The 15,652-nt window shown below is 34.0% G+C and overlaps 1 protein-coding gene across 11 annotated transcripts in view; it reads right to left on the bottom strand.

The window, feature by feature from the left end:
• LOC149065751 (uncharacterized) overlaps window positions 1-15,652 on the bottom strand; it is a 112,706-nt gene that overhangs the window by 23,336 nt on the left and 73,718 nt on the right. For 4 of the 11 annotated variants that reach the window (XM_089253829.1, XM_089253831.1, XM_089253834.1 and 1 more), the window contains 4 exons: window positions 12,696-12,779; window positions 11,159-11,360; window positions 7,689-7,776; window positions 6,471-6,570 (listed from right to left, as the gene is read on the bottom strand). In XM_089253829.1, coding sequence (XP_089109955.1) covers window positions 6,471-6,570; window positions 7,689-7,776; window positions 11,159-11,360; window positions 12,696-12,779 — 474 coding nt within the window. Of the gene's footprint in view, window positions 1-5,250; window positions 5,323-6,470; window positions 6,571-7,688; window positions 7,777-11,158; window positions 11,361-12,695; window positions 12,780-14,351; window positions 14,442-15,652 lie in introns of all 11 variants that reach the window. The other 7 variants (XM_089253824.1, XM_089253827.1, XM_089253828.1 and 4 more) reach the window with 5 other exon arrangements.

Here is a 15,652-nt window from a genome sequence, read left to right as displayed (position 1 = left end):
TCTCTGTGGCGAGACTTTTTAACGGGGAGATCGGTTCGCATTTGCGCCTCGAAGTTGGGAACCACAGAAAACCAACTTCAGCCGACCACCACTGTAGGGTTCGAACCCGGATCCTCGCATCGCGAGTCCGTCACTATAACCACTCGACCACCACAGCGGCACAATTTGCCGCCCCATTGCTCTTATATGTGAATTTCGTTTTTTAATTTTTTCCGAAAGATCATCCCCCACCCCCCTCCCAGTTCTCAATTTTCGAAATTAGCGAATTTTTTTATCACCATGTCTTTACTGTCTGTTGCTCCGAATATGGTTTTGAGTGAGCCTACTGTTTCATACGCACATTCATAATATAAATGAAATGCCGTAAAAATTTTAAACTGTAATTGTTAAACTGTAATCGTGATAATTTGTAACTGTGATCGATTTCATTCATTATGTTTGTTGTGTTACTCAGTTAATTGTGTTGTAGTATTTCAATCAAAGGCTGTGATGCAACATGTAAATCTTCTAGAACTTCTGAATTGGAACTGGAAAAAAAAAATCTCATCTTAAAATTGTTGGAGATGATTTATTCATTTAAGGGGTGTCATGACCCCTAAAAAGTCGAATTTTCAAACATGACTTAAAAAAATATTTCATTCAATCGTGAAAATCCGATGCAAAAATTTTTTAGTCAAACGGGTCAATTTTTTTTCAAAATAAAACAAAAAATTAATGAATTATAATGTAAATGTGAACAAGAAAAAACGCTTTGAACGCGATTTTCACAAATCGCAGTTTTTGAGCTCATACGTTTAAAATTTGAAAGAAACCTACTACACACCAAAAATTATGAAATTTTGCAGAAATATTTATATGGCATTTTTTAGTGAAATGAATCTCGAATTTCAATGTTTGATCGTCCGTTAGAATTTTATGAATTTTAAAGTTTGAAAAAATGTATAAATTTTCAAAAATATGAGAAAATATTCAATATTTGTTTCAAAAAATGCTAGGGTTAACTTTGAAATCCGAGGTACATTTTACTAAGTATGGCGAGAAACACATTTGAGCAAAATTTCAGAATTTTCGGGGAGGCAGTAGATTTTTTTAATCTTATGGATAACTCAAAAACATCTTCAACCTTATAAAATCGTAATATAATCAACACCCGCTTAAAAATTTGAAAAGTATACACACAACAAGAAAAGATGGAAAAGAAACTGGTTTACTTTCTTGATTGCATAGGGTTATATCATTGTGCAGTTTAAAAAAACGCCAAGTTATACGTTTGGTGTACGTTCTCTGAATTCGGCAGGATTTTCAAGTGACGTCATCAATTTTTAAAGCGTTATAACTCATTAATTATGGGTCAAATCAAAAAACTGAAAACACTTTTCCATATCAGTTTCTCACCAGGAATCACGTGTGTAATTATTGGGCGGTTTATAGTGACCACCCTGTATATATATATATATAATTTTATAAATTATTAAAATTTGAAAAACAGTTTCGTAAGTGATGATAAAATTTTAATAATTGATATTATCCTATGTGAATATTGATGATTAAGTTGCAATTTGTAGTCATTTTACAGATCAAAGATAGAGTAATTGGATAATTCGAACTTTTTTTCAGTGACTTTCGTCAAACGAAGTTCGACTGTATATTAACAAAGACATGAAGATGTCGTTTTTTCTGAGAATGCGCTAGGAAAAACTAGTCGATACTAACAAAATAGTTGAATATATTTTAAAATTAATCGCGTATGTCGTATAATATCTATTGTAGTGTTGACGTTTTTAAAAAATAATTTTGGCAGTGGTTAGACATGACGTCAATTTTGGTTTTTTAGGATCTCGTTAAAGAAAACTATATTGCGGACCTTTTCTTTAATACGTTAAGTGGTGGGCTTTTTTTTTAAATTCCTGGAGCTCTACATTTGTACAATGTCAAATTCCCTAAGTGTGCAAAGCTAGATTAAAGGCATTCTTTAACCGGTTTGATTGTGTGTAAAACTAAAATTTAAACACATTTGGAATAAAAATTTTTTTCCTAAACCACGGCACCTATGCTCGTGTGGTGCTTATTCCGAGAAATGCGATACTTCCTAACCTTAGCAGTGATTATTTTGACATAAAATTTAAACTAAATTTTCAAACTCTTGCATAAAATTGCATTAGTTAATATTTATGCGGGTGATTTTCAGCTGCAATGGTAAAATTAATTTACGTTTCTTCTAGGTGCAACACTGGTACGATATTGCAACCCTGTCCAAAGCCGGATTATCACACACCCCTTCCTGATATATATATATAATGTACCCACATGTACCCAGAAGAGAAATATATACTCTATTTTTATTTATTATATACCGTAGGCGTATTTTTTCACCAATTTGAATTAGACAAAGGAAAGAGATTGAAGAAAGACTCTAATCCGAACATAATTTCTTTTTCTACATTTTCAAAATGTGACAAAAAATTCCACACTCAGCAAGTTTCTGCAGCTTAAGAATGAGTTTTAAATTCCAGTCACACAGACGAGGTTGGACACAGATCTCAGTCGCCCAATGCGACGTGTTGAGAATGAAAAAAAAAATACTGTTGATTAAATAAAAGGTTTTTAAATAGAGAGAGAGATGCGCGGCTTTTCCTCAGTCCAAGATATCAAGGAAACAGATATTTTCTGGTAATTATGCCGTGGTGCGGAAAGAAAAGTCATCACGCTACAGTGCATGAAATGAGAAAGGCAGGTCGTGTATCCAGTAGTGTAGATGGTAGCATGCTTGCCTGGTACGCAAGAGGGCCTGGGTTCGCATCCCGGTGGAGACAGGATGACCTTTCTTTCTGAGTTCACCTTAGCATAATATCCAGAAAATATCTGTTTCCTGTCTTTTAAATAGCTTCCGACAGTGCGTTTGGTTTGCCAGCACTCATTAAATTTACTTATAACACACATATAAATCACTTCAATTACATCTCCAAATGGCCTATTCGGACATGAACTAGTGATAAATGTACAACAAATAATCGTAAAAGGATATTAGTCGGGATTGTTATCAGAAGAAAGAGCAATTTTGAAAGTTATCACGTTTTTTAATCGTCTTAACGAAATTGATTAGGGCAGTTTCTTCTTTTCCTTTCAATTGTTAAAATTTTCTTATTGATTATCCTACGTTTCATCAGCAATATCGCAAGACCTTTTTTTTTGTTCCAGGTCTGCTAAATTTCTGTCTCCATCATAAGACATACATGTACATTAGAATACTGGCAACTTTTCCGTTTGAATGAATTCTTCTACTAGTACTGTATTGCGTTTTTTACCTGCAGTCAATACGACAAAAATTAAAGATCCGTAAATAAACATAGCGTTGAATGAGTAACATTTTCTTAAAGATGGGCAGTTGAAATCTATGGAAATCAACCATGGTATATATATTTTTAGAATCTGTGCATGCATTATTCTTCCTGGCTACGGGCCTATAAAGTAGTGTTACGTTAAGAATAATTTCGGAACATTGTTAAAAAAAAGCTTGACAGAGTTCAATAAAACGCATTACAAAAATATTTTATTCATCTTTAAAAAATAATTGAAAGGTGATAAATAAATAATGCGTATACTACAATTTCTTTGCGCGTAAGAAATATTCATTCACGAAATTTCTCCATGAGTTTTGAAAAAAAGCAGATATTGCAAATTTGTATTGTCTTTCAGAAATTCTGTCGATACATATCATATAAAAATATTCTCCCCCCCCCCCCGACGGATTAACATCTCAAATACTAATAAGTTAGTAAGAAAATATATGATGTATGTTGCCATGAAATTATATGGAAAACTCTGGGTTACTGAAAATCAAGTCGAGTTAAAGGGGAACATGTGCATTATCTGATCAATGTTATAGAATTTTGTGCTTTTCAACATGAATCATACATCATGAGCGTTTCTAACAGAAAAAATAATAATACAAGACTCAGGTATATAATCTTATTGGAAAACAACTTTTTGCGTTGCAATTTTTTTGTCGTATGTGCAACAGATAAGAGCACCTACGAGTACAGTAACACGTGATTTGAAGTTATTTCCATTTTCCTCGTCAAAGTTTTTGTAGGCTTTGAAGGTTGGCTTTAAGCTCATTAAAAACTAATCAATAATCTAAATCGTGTGCGTGTGAACTCCGTTTATGTTAAAGGTAACTTACCTTGAACCCACGGAAAATGAAAATTCACTTTGATGTCATGACTAATATTCTCAATGTTACTAAATAATTATTTTAAAATGTAAATGAAATCGGAGATATTAATCTATGTCATTTTCCTTATCCAACCTGATCAACAATACATGTGTTTATATCGCGGAAATTCATATTTTATCGAATGGTTTCTCTGTACATCATTCTGAAAAATTTATGGCTAGAACTTTGTTTATATAGAAACGTTCTCTCCACTTGTCAATACAAGATTCATCGAAATACTGGTTATTTATGGAGGTGAAGATTACAAGGAAGAAAATTCATCACTGCCCCCACGGGGGACTCGAATCCCGGTCTCTCGCTTGCCGGACGAGTGCTATACCATCTAAACTATGGAAGCAGATAGAATATTTCAACCTTGGAGCGTATATATATGTTGGCCTTTGTCATTCACGAGCTATTAGTTGATTGTTGACGCCGTCCATGTACGGTGCCTTTCAACATATATATACGCTCCAAGTTTGAAATACTCTATCTGCTTCCATAGTTTTGATGGTATAGCACTCGTCCGGCAAGTGAGAGACCGGGGTTCGAGTCCCCGTGGGGGCAGTGATGCATTTTCTTCCTTGTAATCTTCATCTCCACAAATAACCAGTCTTTCGATGAATCTTGTATAGAACTTTGTTACCTGCGTAGTTATGTGAAAAACATTTTTTTTTCTTCATATTAAAAGCAGAGCATAATGACACAAAGAAGAGTTTTATGTGGATTTTACTATTTCTACATTAGTAAATTAACGCATATTCCCTGAAAATTCCAATGACAAAACTGTTATTAACTTATATGTCGAAGCCAAATAATAAAGAAACCGATTTTCTGTACAGAAAATCATTTGTTTTACATTTGTTAGCAAGCTTGTTCGTCTGAGTTCCAGGCTACGGGCCTCGAAGAAGCAAAGCTAAGCCTAAAGCTACATGAAAGAAAAAAAAGCATAATATTATAGTCACATTCAGCCATGGGATGCAAGCAGCAGAGATTTTATTTACTATTGGGATTATAAACGTCAAGAGACTTACACTGAAGTCGGCATCTACAAAAGATGGAAACGAGAAAGAAGTGTAAATGGTCATGTCCTCCTCAGTTCCATCCTGCAAACAACAGCACATTAAGGATAAAACGCCACCACCACGATTAAAGATTACTCTAAGAGGAGATTAAGAAATTTAGAGAAAGAAGCAGGTTCAAAGCGTTTTGATATACGAAGTGAAGCAGCGAATATTAGCTACTTAATGATGAAAGCGTAAGCAGCAATTCAGATTTTCTTTCTTTGGTTTTCACCATGCTTTTTTTTAACAAAGAAGAAAACAATACCTGCTAACAAAAAAAAAACAAACGGTCTTCTGCTGATTCTCCAGAAAATGTCATCTTGAGAATGCACGCTGAGCTCCGCAACGAAAAAGTGTTCAACATTAGGAATTTAATTGTGCAACAACGACACAGGTTACAAGCTCTATGTAAAAAGATTAATTGATGACTAAGGAAGAAAGCGCCATAAATCACGATTCAAGTATGTTCGTTTGCATTCAGGCCAACAAAAGCTGGTGTGCCATTGTCATCACTTGCTTTTGAGGTCTTCCATGTCAAATAAATGATATAAGAGTTAATTTTTTTCCATTCCTTGGGCCCATAAAAATGCCATTGCTTAAAATGTTTGGAAGAAAATTGAAACAGTCGTTATAAATCAGTTTAATGATATGTAATGCAGATAAAGAAAAGTACAGTATATTTTTCACTGGCATTTAGATGTAAGAAGTAAAATGTGAATATATTCTGAATGGATGGATTTGTAGATGGAAATTAGCGCTTTGATCCTAGCCCAATCAATCAAAGCCATGAGGAGTAAGCACAATAGCAGAAGACGCGAAATTCCAATAAAATATTTCCACAAAGGCTAAGCTAAAATATTTCACGATAATTCAATAATATTTCAAAATATTAACATGCAAAAAGTGAAAGAAACTTAACACAGCAATGAAATTAAGCAGGGTTAGTTGATACTGAGGCTCATCGCCCCATTAGGAAGGTTGAGCAGCAAGACAAACTTCAACAAAGATTTTTCAATCGGATTTTCTCTCATAATAAAACCCATTATGAAAGTGCGGGTAAATTGTATGACGGTGAAATTGAATAAGATGTGAACGCAAGTGCAGATAGCCGTGTTTTGTGCTGAGAGCTATCATAACATCGTGCAGTTTAGTAACGTACAGGTGTGGGGCGCTGAATGAAATTCACATACCTTGATTAATCTGGTAGCTTTTTTCCAATTGCCATCTACGTACGTATAAGCAGAAAAAGGTCGAAATTTAGCTTTATATTCCGTTTTCTTGATTCGCCCCCTAAAAGCAATAAATATGTTCTAAAGTACTATCGAACAAAATTATAGTGTCATACAATGCTTTGATGATAACTGTTTATTAAAACCTCATGGAAAATTTCAGGCCCACTGATCTAGGTTGTTCAGATCAGATCATACTATAAGACTTTATATACAATATTAAAAATATTTCAAGAAAAACGCATTTACGATAAGAAATCTTTCAATTTCTATTTTTCAGCTATTCCGTTGAAAAAAACAAACCATGAAAAAATCATATTTGTTTGTTTTTCTTAAATTTATTTTTGATTCACGAGATTCTTCAGAATAATAAAATTAACTATTTGCATTTCGGTCTTTTGTCTTTTCCGTTTTCGGTCTTTTGTTATTAAACATGGTAATAGTTTACAAGAGGTCATGGGATTTAATTTTCCGGGAAAAAAAAGGTTCAAAAACTCACCACCAGCGGGGAATGGCGCTGTATGCAGTATTGTTAAACGAAATAAGACATGAAGACATCGGTTTGATTGAAATGTTTTTAATCGTTTCTAAAATGAAACTTTTATGGAATTGTGGCGAATTGAAAAATGCGATACACCGACATGTCCTCCTGATAAGCTAAAAGCTACTGTTGAGAACGCAGTAATGCGATTTAACTTGCTTTCAGAAAATGGTGGACTCCACATTGGACATGATTTGTAACACGTTTTAGAAACGATTAAAAAATTTTTTAACCGATGTCTTTATGTCTTATTTCGTTTAACAATATTGCATACAGCGCCATTCCTCACTGGTGGTGAGTTTTTGAACTTTTTTTTCGGAAAATTGAATCCCATGACTTCTTGTAAACTATTACCAAGTTTGATAACATTTTGTCCATTTGTTTTTCTTTTATGGCCATTTCAAAGTGGAACTTTAATTATAAAGACTCTGTATAATGCCTGCCAGCAGTTTATATTAAAACATGTTAAAAATATACTTCTAGCGCAGGTAGAACAAAAACTCGCAGAAAATTTTATAGTATTTGAAAATTGAAAAATTCGAAAATGCATTTTTTAGAAAATTTGCGTACACCAACCCCCTTAATCACGTTAAAAAAATACTTTTCTTCGTAAGAAAAAGTTACAAAAGAAAGTTTACCGTTTCACTGCATCCAGAACTGCGTCTTCATCATCTTCCGGTTCATCAGGTCTTCCACTTGCTACTTCTGCCGCACTTGCGTCACCGTCTAAAACAAGTATTATACAATTATTTATCAATAGTTATAAATAATGAGTAGTATATAGTAAATAATCAAGTGCATTATTTTTTATTCAGTGGAAAAAAAATCCATAATTTTCGAGAATCAATCTGAAATGTATAATTATATCATACACAAATAGATGTTAGTAAGTAACTATGTATAATATAGAGATGTAGGAGTTTATTTATTCCAAACATTTTTTTTTTCGATTTGTATATACAGTTCTTCGGGTGTTAAAAATTGTGTCAGTGTTTTCCCCTTCATTTGTAATTTTATATCACGCCTATTAGATAAACTGAATTCGAGCAGATAAACAGAAGGAAAAAATTGCAATGGTCAGCATTTAAAAAAAGATGGTGACCACCTTCACTTTTCAAATGTATATAATGCAGCACTTTTTTTTTTTTTGACGATTTCGATTTTAAGCTCAACGAAAATTTTGTTTCTAAAAAATTACAGTGAAGAGTATCAGGCTTTAGAAACTAAACGTGTGGATGAAGTTCCAACACGTATACAAGTAGCACGTCACAAAATAGAAGAAAAAAGCGATGTTATAAAATATCACTTTGAGAGCCGTAAAACAAAATTTTGCTGATCATATCTCCCCTATTTTTCGAACATTCTTTTCACTGGGCACGTCCAACGGCACTGAATCAAATGAAATATAAATAAAGTGAAACTACCGAGACGCAACCATGCCAAACGTGCTTTCGTTTTTTTATTTCGAACTCAAAAGTCGAGACTATACTCAGTATATTCTTTAAATTATTTTTCTGTTTGGAGAAGAATTTTGGATACATATATCAAGTAATAAAATCATAATAATAAGTAGCGAGAGAGCTCATCCTGCCTTCTTTCGCGTCTCACCCTAAACTTGTACGATGATTTGCAAAGGCGAAAATGTATGAATCGTCATAGACGTAAAATAAAAAAAAGGCGAAATAGAAATTTCATCATATTCGACATTTTCAATGGCTTTGCATCTTCAACTTTCGCTCAAACGATGGAAACGTCTGATTCAAGCTTAATTGTTCACAATAACTTACCTGAATAAATATTCCCGAAAACTGCAGTTCATTGAGATATTACCTTGATAACTACTGCTTAAAAATTCAGATCGTAATCCATGATAAATTAAATTCAATCACCATTATAAAACATCAGTACTTACCACAAACAGGTTGTTTTTATCCCACACTGGAAATTAATTTTATGCACTCATTTTTTTATGTAAAACACACTCATAAAAAAAACTACGTACCAAGAAAGGAGTTGTTTTTTTTGAACGAAACATGGAGTACAATTATGACTCACGATATTTTTATGGAAAGTGATTGAATAAATGGGCACTCTAGAAGCATAAAAATGCTTCCTTTCAATTAAAGGCTCTCTACCACAGGTTACTCATCTGTAATTTACCTGTTGAGGAGGGATGTTCGACCGCTAGACATACCTTTACACACAACCGAAGAGGATTCACCTTATTAACAAAGTTTGAAGGGGGCTAAATTATTAGAATGTGAGAGACTGTATGGTTGTATATAGATAAATTTCCCGACACCTAGGCAGTTCATGACCACATAGTTGGCCTAGAATGCCCTCACGAGCACCAGTGAAATTGGTGAGAAATGTAAAAAAGCAGAAACCGTTCGAATTGTTTCATTGTCGGCCATCAGGTGATATTTGAATGTTATTTTATAATTTTAATAGTAAATTTTTTTATTGAAAATTGTTTTTTTAGGAACAAAAATTAACTGAGGCGCTGCAAGCCCTCAAAGTTATATTTAAAAAAACGTAAGCGTCGCGGCGTATATGCCAAAAATAGATTATTCAACTCCCCATTAATAAATAATTGCTGAACGAAATTTGTCACGATGAAATATCTCAGAATTATGATCAGTAGGTGAGTACCCGAGGATGATGTATATCCGCTATCCATACGAAGGTTTTTAACAGCTGGCTGATGCGAAGATATATTTAGGAAAGAGAAAAAAAATTCAACTGCCCTTGCGGGAAATCGAACGCACGCCCTAGACCACTAGACTACAAAGGCAACGAATATCTCAATCTTTCCTTGGAGCTCGTGTGCACTGAACGGGACCGTACATGGACGGTTGGACCCAACTCAGGCCAAAGCTCACAATTGCTTGGTGCACTGTTAAAAACCTTGGTATGGATAGCGGAGAGTGACATCATCCTCTGATAAGTCGCCATCTGGGGGCAGTGTCAGTAATTGTGAGCTTTGGCCCGAGTTAGGTCCGACCATCCATGTACGGTCCCGTTCATTGCACATGAGCTCCAAGGAAAGATTGAGGTAATCGTTACCTTTGTAGTCTAGTACGTTCACCCGAAAAGTGAGAGGACGTGGGCACGATTCCCCGCAAGGACAGTTGAATTTTTCTTCTCTTTCCTAAATATATCTTCGCATCAGCCAGCTGTTAAAAAACCTTAGTAGGTGAGTATTTTGAAACTCCTTCGGTATAACAGTTTTTATAATTAACTTTTTGATTTATACTTTTGTATAGAATTATATACTTTTGTATAGAATTATATACTTTTGTATAGAATTATATACTTTTGTATAGAATTATATACTTTTGTATAGAATTATATACTTTTGTATAGAATTATATACTTTTGTATAGAATTATATACTTTTGTATAGAATATTTTGTTAGAACTTTTGTATAATATTAAATTTTTAAACCACAGAGGCTTCCAACGTTTCAGTTCCCACGGAACCCATGATGGTTACGAGACTGTTTCACGAAACACATCACTTAACATAATACTGCAGTTGTGTCGCACGAAACAAACGTAAATATTTCTGAAATATGTAATGTTTTTGTTGCTACACCGATGAAAATTTTTCCAGCTTTTGGGACAGTCAGCTTAGCGCGGTTAGATTATAACATGAGATAAACACTATCCCCAAAACCCACGGTAGGGATTTCGCCCTATATAGAGCAAAAAAAATTCATATGTGTGTAAAGAAAATAGCATCATATCCACCTATATCCCATCTTGCACGTAGCCTACAGGTGGCACAACAGAATAATGGAGCCATTTTTTCACGTGTTCAGTTTCGGCGATAGAAAAACACATATCATTTCGCCCTTGCTTATCGAAGATCGAATTGACGAATCTTCGCAATATTACATTATGAAATGGGGGAAAAATATAATACAGACCGTTATTTCCTAATTTATTCGTAAGTGGTCGTGCAAGCAAACTAGTTAAAATAGATACTGAGATACAAGAAACGAAAATGTTCTCGCATCATTATTTGCGAATTAATGATTGTTCGTTATTTTACTGGAAAGACAGAAAGAGAGGAGAATTATTTTGAATCATTAGAAAACATTACCGATTGCATCTTTTTTCATGATTTGAGAAGCGATTCCACCCATGGATGCAGATTTCCTTGCAGTAGTGGAAATGCCGCTTTCGTCTTGCAACCTTTTCGTCCATGCTACAAACTGAGAGCGATATTCCGTAGTTTTTGGTACTCCTTCGGGACCTTGAGGAGGTGGGGTTCCTGGATTTCCTTTCGTACCTCCTGTCATGAGCTAAAGCAGATTGAACATGAGAAATTATCATCAAATGAAATTATTATCAAAACTTATAGCAAGCATTAAAAAAAAAACTGGATGATCCGACAGAAATAGTCAAAAAACCAATTTCTGAAGCAGCTGTTTGCTATACAGGCTGTCCCAAATTGTTTGCACAGTGGATAGGCCTATCTCTGCAACCATTGACTTTATAAACATACTTTCAATTACAAAAAATTTTCAAATGACGTGTAGTTACTTAAAATCTGAAAATTTACTTCAGGGGTCGTACACATTAGAAAATGAAGGAATTAACTTTTTATTCAGTTTCTATGTGCTCAAAAACCCAATTAGAAAGTTGTTACCCTGTCACTTTGGTGCAAACAAAAAAAATTCCACGCTTCTAAGTGCACTATTCACTGAGATATTTGAATTCAAAAAACGGAGGAAAGTTGGGGAAAAACAGCGTTAAATGCAGAAAAACCATTTTACCCGCATTTAACGCTGGTTTTTCCCAACTTTTCTCCGTTTTCAAATTCGAATATTTCGTTGAATATTGCACTTAAAAAACGTGAAATTTTTTGTTCTCATCAGGAGAGACAGGGCAACAACTTTCTAATTGAGATTTTGAGTACACGGAACTGAATATAAAAAGTTAATTCCTTCATTTTCTTATGTGTACGACCCCTAAAATAAATTTTTCAGATTTTAAGTAACTGCACGTGATTTGAAAATTTTTTTGCAATTAAAGGGATGTTTGTAAAGTCAACGGTTACTGGTATATCCACTGTGCAAACAATTAAGGACAGTCTGGATAGATAAAAGATAAAGTATTGTTTTCAGAAAAATATGCTCGAAAATATATCAGCTGTTGTGGTTTGTATGATCGGATATGTATATACATTGACATTTTCAGTCAATAAAGCTCTCATGCCAACTCCCAGTGTCAATGAACGTGAAAAAAGTTACGTTTTCTACATTTTCAATCATTTCATGCACGCGATAAACAGATAAAAAGTACAATTCAAAATCATGTTGCCAATGATGGGTATGAAATAGCTCTTTGTCAGAGCTATTAACAAATGTGGAGAAACGGGAATCTCGGAAGTTTTAAAAACGTCAGCAGATTCTTTGGAAGCATTGCAAATATTACTTGTGTTAAGCAACGGGGGGGGGGGGGGGTATCCTATAGCCAAACGCGCTGGTTGATTTCAAACCAACCCCCCGCCCCTACTTTGTAGTTAAATTATATCTTCATAATAATATGCTTCAAAAAGAAGAGGAGAGTGATTTTTTTATTTACTACCATAACAGTTTGTCTAATATCAAAGAGAAACTGGCTGATGTATTTACCGGTTGTTTTTCACCAGTTTTTTTCTCTTCCACGTCTTTCTCATCCGATCCTTTTGATGATGGCTTACTTTCTTCATCAGGAATCTGTTTTTACAGACGTAAAATAGAGAAAGACACAAGAGTGAACACAATGATCATCTTTTGTGGCTGTCAAGTTTAACATATTTTTTCAAAACATAGTTTCAGGCCCCAAGTTCTTACAATCACAAGAAATAAACCCCAGCTTTGATTCAGTTTCAAAATTACAGAGTTGTTAATCGTTGAACAATTTTACATGCTACGTTTTAACGACGAGATGTAATGTAATTATATAAGTTATGACATGTATAATCAAGAGATACAGGTCCAAGTTTCAAAACTTTCTCAAGAGCAATACATTCTCTTCAAATAAATACATTTTATATTTTAATTTAAAGATATACTGGATGCTTAGCGATGAATGTTGGATAAAAATGGAAATTCTACGCTCCATCTTAGAGTTAAAAGTAAAATATCGAGTCATCGTCAAAAAAAGATTTTTTTTATACGGGTCCCCAATTAAAAAAATGTCAGTAACTCGTAAAATTTACATGTTTCATTATTGCACCGAAGGAAATTTACAATTTTCATTATTATACCGGAGGAAATTTACAATTTTCATTATTATACCGGAAGAAATTTACAATTTTCATTATTATACCGAAGGAAATTTACAATTTTCATTATTATAAAATAGGAAATTTACACTATAACATGTAAAGGAAAATTCGCTGAGATACCAATAATTAAAAAATGTTTGATTTTCGACAAGTTTTCTATTCAAAGTTATTGACATTTTTGTAATTTCAGAACGTTAAAACTTCTCAAAAATAAAATAAGAGAAGATTTTGTAGTTCACTATCACTAAAAACATCTTTATGACAGTATTTCGACTGAAAACTGAACTTTATCCTTATCAAGTAGTACACGCACATAGCGATAAATAATAATGCAACAAACTTTTTTACACGAAGAGCTTGTATACTATTATTGTCGTCTTAGAGAACATTGTTCTTCAGATTATTTTTGAAAGTGAATTTCTACCATGATATTTCACTCGTAGAGAAGCAAAGTTTACGGCAAAGTATGAAATAAATTTGTAAATATGGTTGGTTATGCTTGGTCAACGTGTACGTGTTATCTCTCTGCAGAATTACCGATGCCTTAATTTATTGAAGCAAGCTCATTCAACAGATGCAATTTCAAAATATCTGAAAGAAGCGGTACATAATCGTTCTTCGTTTTGAATAGAATGTTTACAAAATAATCTCAACAATTCCTAAAAAATTATGAACAAAACAATGTTATTACCTCATTCTCATTACGAAAATGATTCTCTGAAAATTTATTTAAAAAATACGTAATTCTGTTGAATATATGCATATAACTATATTTACATCCAAGACACTGTATATCACAAATGGATTAAAATTCGTAGTAAAAGTAAAATCATTCGTAATAAAAAGAGTTTAGTTTCTTTCACAGGTAGAGTTGTCAGATGGAAAATATATCTTCAGATAACATGCAGAAGTACTGAAGAATACGCATGCTAAAAGACATTTTTTTTCATGCAGAGATTCAGTAATTGCAGATGATGTCCATGCAGTCCTATTTAAGAGAGCATGATGGTATTCTTACCGGGGCTGTCCTCAACCTGCGACTGATGCTGGAGTCTGCGGATCTGCTGCGGGGTGAGGCCCGATTCCTGCCAGCGTTTCTCTCTTCAGACTGCTCAGGAACAAAATGGATACACACTTATGGAATTTCATGCGTCGTTAGCTTTTAAGAGCAAAGTAATTCAACAAATAACAAGTCATAAGACCAACTACACAGCAGTCGAAACGCATAACAGTTGACGGAGTAAATTAACGCGTATTCTTTTTATAGAAACGCCATGTTTCTAACCTTTTGGGATATTTCAGAAAGTTTCACGAATGGTATAAAAACTGGAAAAATATTCAGAACATGTACTGCAGAACTTTAAAGAAACACAAATGTTTGAAGAATTTGGAAAAAATATTGTGAGTAAATCTGGGATTCTCATTTGGTTGAAGATTCAATAAAAAACAAAAATGCATATATATATATATAAAACGACGTCTTTTTCACCTAGGGGCCATTCAAGTATTACGTAAGCAAATTTACAGCCATTTTGACCCCCTCCTCCCCTTTCAGCAAAATTTCGTCAGCAGCTTAGAATATTTCATATCTTCCAAAAGGGGTGGTTGATGACGTAAGCAACCTTCAAACCCCCCGCCCCCCCTTAACTAACCTACGTATTATAAATTTTTTTCATTCATTTGGCGAAGATTTTAATCGTAAGTATCCAAAAAAAAAAAAAAATCTAAATTCAGTATCATTATGCAATAAATGGTTTTCAACAAAGCCTCCATGCCCTAATGATCATAAACACACGGCACCCTCATGGTACTAACGATAATGTATGCGTCGGGTGAATTCCGATTCCCACTAACCATTAAATACGCGCACGTCAAGATCCTCGGCTAAGCACGACGCACCTGACAGAGTTTGGTGGCATCCCTGGAAGCCTCGACGTGCATTTTGAGAAATATTGAGCAAAAATTAAGTGTAACTATCACCGACTATCACCTTTCCTCCTTTTTTTTTAGTTGATCAAAATCACTATCATCCTTTTAATGAAAGTTTTTCTTGCATCGAAGGTCCAACAACAATTTACTGACTGTTTGCACGTAGTTAATGTGTTTCAGACTCGTGGCTTCCAAATTTCGGCAACGTTGTATTTTATACTCCAAAAAGGATATTTAGACAGTATCAAAAGGGAATTTTCAAATCATAACAATAAAAGCAGTTAGAGCGTAATGCCGGCAGGAAGTCAACTCCAAACTAATATTCACAGTTCAATGGAGCAATATATTTCTCAACAGTGGAACATTGTTGGATGGTCTTCAGTCATGAAA

This window comes from Pholcus phalangioides, unplaced genomic scaffold, assembly GCF_987345545.1.
Source record: "Pholcus phalangioides strain wild (caught in Gottingen) unplaced genomic scaffold, Ppha-v1.0 ptg000039l_1, whole genome shotgun sequence".
Lineage (NCBI taxonomy): Eukaryota > Metazoa > Arthropoda > Arachnida > Araneae > Pholcidae > Pholcus > Pholcus phalangioides.
This window is presented reverse-complemented; position numbering and strand designations above follow the sequence as displayed.